General features: G+C 37.9%; 1 protein-coding gene across 5 annotated transcripts; it reads left to right on the top strand.

Annotated features, from left to right (window-relative positions):
- The first annotated feature begins 810 nt into the window (after positions 1-810).
- On the top strand, positions 811-6,456 carry LOC131239433 (ACT domain-containing protein ACR6-like). 5 transcript variants are annotated; one of them, XM_058237122.1, is made up of 7 exons: positions 811-942; positions 2,672-2,717; positions 3,025-3,139; positions 3,545-3,612; positions 4,412-5,011; positions 5,341-5,445; positions 5,884-6,456. In XM_058237122.1, exons 1-7 carry the CDS (start codon positions 896-898, stop codon positions 6,223-6,225), a joined length of 1,323 nt encoding a protein of 440 aa, XP_058093105.1. In that variant the 5' UTR covers positions 811-895; the 3' UTR covers positions 6,226-6,456. The 5 variants fall into 5 exon arrangements, with proteins under 5 accessions (XP_058093105.1, XP_058093106.1, XP_058093108.1 ...); XM_058237123.1 differs by having other exon boundaries at positions 861-942; positions 3,033-3,139; XM_058237124.1 differs by lacking the exon at positions 811-942 and adding an exon at positions 1,017-1,064 and having other exon boundaries at positions 5,884-6,455.
- The last annotated feature ends 255 nt before the right edge of the window (positions 6,457-6,711 follow it).

The raw sequence follows: 6,711 nt of genomic DNA, 5'->3' as shown, positions 1-6,711 counted from the left end.
AAAATTCAAATATTAGCCTAATTCAAAACTTCTACCACTCCGAAAAGGTTTCGAGGCGTTCAATCCTATTCTTTTCGTGGTGTGCGTCACTTAACGGTTGGATCTAACCCAATTTGTGAAATTCATGCTATAATGATCTTTAAAAACGGATGGACGGAGTGGATTTTACATGCACGCTTTGATGGGCCTCATGTAACTTCCGCACATAGGTATTTTCCGTTGTCCCGCACAAGCAATACGTGTACCCGCCAGTTTCTCATCTAACGGATTTCACCTTACAGGGCCCACCTCTTACTTCCCGCGTAAATACAGTAACTGTTTCTCCAACCAATGCAAGCTTGACACGTAGTGGAGAGGAACCGGCTAACGCTAGCTACGGGCATACAGGCCGTTTTAGTGAAGGGAAATATTTGATACACTGATGATGCATAGTTTTCTATATGTACTCAAACAATTACATTAGACATGACAGAAATTACATAAATCCAAGCCGTTAAATAGTGATCTAATTCTTTCAATCACAATGTCTCATTTTTTGGTGACCATAGGTTTAAAGATTGGTTTGATCGAAATCTACTTTTCAAATACAGTGAAAAAGCAAAATAAAATTGAAGGTTTTGATTGTTAAAAAGGTCCATTTTAATCTATGGCCAATATTCAGAGGGTCACAGGAGATAGAATTAATTATCTTGGATTGCACGTGTAAAGAATCTTTGTGAATGAGTATAGATAGTCATACACTACCAGAGTATCATTATTCATTCGCACTACCGAAACGGGTTCATGGAAATCTAGTTAAAAGTTGGTTTCTTAGAGACTTTTCCTCTCTCTCTCTCTCTCTCTCAATCAAAAGAAAGCACTGATATTGTTTTTTTTTTTTTTTGAAAGTTTAAAAATGGATGATGAGTATGCAAAGCTAATTAGGAGAATGAACCCACCAAGGTATGTTTTATTTTTTTTACTTTTTTTAAAAAAAAATTCTTTCAGTTGAATCTCTTTTTGATGAAATTTCTTTGTTGGCTTTTCTGATTTTTGTGAAGGAATTGGAATTTTATAGAGTATTGGTATGGTTTGTTTGTATATATCCTGTTTTGGGTTGTTCTTTCTCAATCTTTTCAGTTGTTATTTGGGTAATTTTTGCTGTATGATTCTGTAATTTTGAGAAATCTAATCTTTGAAGTAGGACTGGTTTTAATTTTAGAGAATTTTTGAATTCTTTGGCGAGTTTGAAATTTCAGAAAGGGAGCTGATTTCTACAGCAAACTTGGTTGTTTGGATTTTTTGATATTTGGGAATTGGAATTGGAATTTTGTAGAGATTATTGTAAGTGTTGTTTGTGTATATCCTGTTTTGGGTTGTTCTTGCTCCATTACATTTTTTTTTTTGAGGATTATTTGGGTAATTTTTTCTGTATGATTCTGTTATCTTGAGAAATCTAATCTTTGAAGTAGGACTGAGTCTGAATTTTAGAGATTTTTTTTTTTTGGGTGGGTTTGAAAATTTTGAGAATGGGAACTAATTTCTGAACACAACCTGTTTGTTAGATGACTCCTTTCTTGCTACTTCTGGGATTATGGTAGTTTAACTTTCTGCTGTTGTATCACTGAAACTTGGAGGAAAGGGTGCATCTATCTGTAAGGTGGTGTAAATAGTGTAATTGCATGTTTTGTATTAGTGTAAAGGGTGTCTGTAGTTTTTAGACCATTTTTCTGTTTTTATTTTTATTTTTTGTGTATGATTTGCAATTGAGGATTTCCAAGACTGTTTTCTCAAGTATAGATGGAAAGGCAATTTGTGGTACATGTGCTGACCGCCTGGATCATACGTGCGAGATCCAAGCCATTCATCAGGTGGGGCCCTCCATAGACATGCCCTGACCCAAAAAATCAGGCCTGTACACTCCATAAGCGGATTAAAATTTTACCTTGAATATAGAATGTTGAACATCCATTTTAATTTTTTTTCTATAAGCAATAAGCATGTGCCCCACGTGATGAATGTCCAGACTGTTTTTGGGCCACAGTATGTTGATGGTGCGACCCACCTAACGAGCGGTCTAGAAATTGCACAAGTTGATATTGGTTTGTGTGCTACAAATTGCCTCTTCAATCCCTCCTCATGCCAATCAACCTAGCATTTCTCATTGATATTTTCAGAATTTGACCTTTTTTTTGGAGATTTCTTTGTTTGGATTTTTTATTTTTTATTATTTTTTTTTTCAATTTAAGGAATTGCAGTGAGATACCCATGGTGGATCTGTTCTAGCTTGCTTGTTTTGGGTTTTCCTCACACCCCTTTTCTTTTTCTATTTTGGGTATTTTTTGCTGCATGATATTGTTAATTATAGATATTTTGGCTTTTGAAGGAGGCCTGAATTTGGTTATTTTTGTCTTCAATCAAGGAATAGAAGTGTTGTATAGATTACTTATAAAGGGTCTTTTGTATCTTCTCTGTTTCGGTTTTTCTTTCTTGTCTTTTTTCTGATTTTTTCTGTGCTTCTTTTTGTAATTTTTGGGAATTTAATCTTTTAAGCAGGCCTGGGTTTTTTTCCCCCCCAAAATCAGCTTGGTTTTTGTGGTTTTCTCTATTTTCTTCTGTTTTGGCTTTTCTTTTGGTATTGGATTTTTTTTTTCCTTTTAATTTATCCAATTTTTTTTTTCTGTATTTTCAGGGTTGTAATTGACAATGATGCTTGTAAGAATGCAACCATTATTCAGGTAACCTGGAATTCCTTTTCACTAATTACTGGTTTGGTTTTGTGTTGGGATTTTGAATAAGAAGAGAGAAATATTTAGCTTCTGTTGTTTGATTTTCCAAAAAGTTGTTTATATCTAGGGTGCATTTGGCTGCACCAAATATTGTGAAATTTCATGATGTTTTGCACCAAATTAGACTGATTAATCATGAAATATTATAAAATTTCATGATATTTGGTGCTCCCAAACACACCGTTACTGATTTTTTTGTGCTTCCATGTATTAGAAACCTTCTTAAATGATACTGAATGGGATGTTTTGTTTTTAGGTTGACAGTGTAAAAAAGCATGGGATTCTACTAGAAGTAGTTCAGTTTCTGATTGATCTGAACCTTATTATAACCAAAGCATACATATCTTCAGATGGGGGATGGTTCATGGGTGGTAAGATTTTGTACCTGCTTGAATTGAATTGAGTTTTGGTGGTTCTGGATGCTGTGCAAGATCTGAGTCACCCATCATGCGGGCCTCATGCTGTGGATGCCCTTGCCACTAAAATCAGAACAGTCCACTCATTGCATAGGCCATGGTGTACAAAACAGATGAACAAGTTTCTCTTTTGCTGTCCATTTGCTTCATTCATTGAGGCCCACCTGATGGACAGATGGGACATTCCACACGTGTGCCAGCATGGCACATGCGGCGATGTATTTGGGGTGTGGGCTATACCAAGCATGTGTAATTAGCAAACCTTTGATAGAATTATTCAACGGGACTCAAAACCGAGTTCTTTCTTTACTTGTTTGCAAATTGAAGAAAATCATTTTTGTCCAATTGCAATTGTGGCAGTGTTTAATGTGACTGATCATGATGGCAAGAAACTCGAAGATGAAGGGATCATCAGTTATATAAAAAAAGTAAGCAGACCACAGTTCTGAAATTTATGCTTTTTTAAGGCATCTACAGCTTGAATACTTTTCTTTCGAATTCCTGCATGAGTTGTTTCCTAATGTGAATAGAATCTCATTGAAGTGTGTACGAATTCCCAATTCAAAGGGCCTCACAAACACCAAATGAAAAATAAAAAATAAAAAATAAAAGAATCAAATGTTATTGTTCTTTCCCTTCTGAATCCCCCAACATAAAAGGGAAGCATTCTCCAAAGAGTTCTATTACAATCTTTCCACTCACGGTGGGGCCCACCATGCAAAAATTTTGCATTAAGTATCAAAAAAAAAAGAAAAAGAGCCCCACATGGATGGTTTGGTGGGCAGAGCGAATGCTCAATTGAAAACTTCCTCTTTGGAGAATGGCCGAAGTGGCCTGAAACACCCATTCTTCGATCAGTGGCCACCTATTTTATTCTTTTTTTGTTCCTGTTTTTGCATGATTGTAATGCTTTCTCTAGAAACCAATGCATTTGCCTTAAACTCACTAAGATCTGCCCAATGTTTTGCTGTAATGCTCCTTGATGTGTGTTTCTTTGCACCAAATATCGTGAAATTGTGATTAATTAGTCTAATTTGGTGTAAATTTTCATGATATTTCATGAAATTTGGTGCAACTAACACGCCCTTAATTCTCAATACCTTGGCATAACATAGTTTCTTAAAACAGAGATGATTCTCATCCTCATCAGCTGAATTCATATATACAAATGAAGTTCCCATTTCACCCATTTGACATTTTTGCATGAAATTTGTGAAAATCATGCAGTCTATTGAAACGGAAGCCTGCTTCCTACCCCCATTGAGGAGTTCTGTCGGTGTGACGCCTTCCAAAGAGCATACTTCTATTGAGCTAACAGGCACCGACCGACCCGGTTTATTATCCGAAGTGTGTGCTGTACTCGCTGACCTCAGATGCAATGTCGTGAATGCGGAAGTTTGGACACATAATGCCCGAGCCGCAGCAGTAGTCCACATCACTGATGAATCAACGGGCCGTGCAATCGAAGACCCAAGTCGGCTTTCAAAGATCAAGGAGCTATTGTGCAATGTACTTAGAGGGAACAACGATCAGAGAGCTGCGAAGATGACGGTTTCCATGGGGGTGACCCATACAGAGAGGAGGCTGCATCAGATGATGTTTGATGATAGGGATTACGAAAGAGGCGGACCATCAAGGGCTGAGGATAAGAGCTCATCCAGACCTCATGTAGCTCTGTTGGATTGTTTCGAAAAGGATTATACTGTTGCTACTATGAGGTCGAAGGATCGGCCAAAGCTTCTGTTTGATACTGTTTGTACCTTGACGGATATGCAGTACATGGTGTTTCATGGGACTGTTGACACGGGAAGGACGGAAGCTTACCAGGTATCAGATCTTCTGGGCTACTCATGACTCGATTCAGACATGAGAATGTGGCATGCATATGCATTCATCCTTTGGGCTCCACAGTTTGCACAGTGGCCTTAAAATCAGGCCATTCTAGTCATCAGGTGGGCCACATGTATATAAGAATCTGGAACATTGGTCAGTTTCTCATATGCCCCATTTTCTTCATACATATTGGCCTACTTGATCACCTCTCGAACCTGATTTTTGTACAGTATCACATATGTGGTGGGGCTCACCAGACGACAACTTCAGCATTTCTCATTCTAGTTCTGTAATTAACATGGATGTTTCTTGTCCAATTGTAGGAATACTATATCAGACACATCAACGGGCTCCCTATCATCTCGGAAGCTGAGCGGCAACGCGTGACCCAGTGCCTTGAAGCAGCAATCGAGAGGCGGGCCTCTGAGGTATTTGTCACTGAGCAGATAAAAGTTCCGATCAGACATATAGCTGTGGTTCAGAAGCTGCTAGCAATGGTAGATGATGGTTGCTTATCCATCTTGAGTATCTCTACGGTACACATGAAAATCAATCTAGCTATTTGGAACTGATCTGGTGGGCCAACATGTCCACAGACCATCAGAAATTCACAACTTTTATTCACTATTTTGCTCACAAAGTTGTCCATGTGCTTTCCATGGATGCAATGGCTACAATAGTATGTGATTCTGGGTCTATGGCACATGAATGTTGGCCCAGCAGATCAATGGCTCCATTTCACTTAACATGATTGCCACGTCTACCCTGGTGATGCTAGAGATGGCCCAGAAATCATCTCTACCATTGATCTATCAAAATAATTGAATGGTTCACATTATCATGTATTATAATGGTTCACCCTGTAGGGACTAGAGCTAGAATTATGCACGGATGATCGAGTCGGGCTTCTTTCAGACATCACAAGGATATTCCGGGAGAATGGTTTATGCATCACAAGAGCAGAAATCTCAACAAAGGGTGGCAAAGCAATAGACAACTTCTATGTTATGGATGCGTCTGGTATCCCCGTCGATTCCAAGACCATCGATTCAATCTGCAGGCAGATTGGCCGAACGACCCTGCGAGTGAAACAGAACCCGTTCTTCTCTCCCGAACCTCCCAAAGAAACATCAGTTGGGTTCCTCTTCGGAAGCTTTTTTAAACCCCTCTCATTTCAGAAGTTCAGATTGATTCGATCATATTCCTGAAATTCTCATATATTTGGATAACAAGAAAATTAAAAAAGATCAAATGTCCAGTCCATACGAGTAGAAATAACACATTGTAAATAGGTGTCATCTCCCTTAAATAGAGGGATCCATGTAAATTCTTCAGGGTCTGGTACTTCTCAATCTGTAATTAGATTGTGTATATAGACAGTACATAGGTTGCATACGAATTGTAAATATTATTATGTTTGTATATAAAAGTGATTTTTTTTTTTTTTTGCTTTATTATTATTATTCTTATTGCAGCATTGCTGCTGTGGATCCCTTGGGGTTAATTCATGGGCCATTTGGATGTGTGATTGGACTGAATTGCAATAATTCAATTGAAATATTGCGGAAATAAATAACCAAAATGGTCTGGTCTTCAAATTGCAATCCTGTGAAATTCATGTTTCCTTGAAACAATCTGAACTGCTATTTGGAGGCCAGTTAGTGGGGCTAGATCCACTTGGGCTATTTCTAATT

Source organism: Magnolia sinica, chromosome 3, assembly GCF_029962835.1.
Source record: "Magnolia sinica isolate HGM2019 chromosome 3, MsV1, whole genome shotgun sequence".
NCBI lineage: Eukaryota > Viridiplantae > Streptophyta > Magnoliopsida > Magnoliales > Magnoliaceae > Magnolia > Magnolia sinica.
Note: the sequence above shows the minus strand (reverse complement) of the source record. Positions and strands in the feature narration are given on the sequence as shown.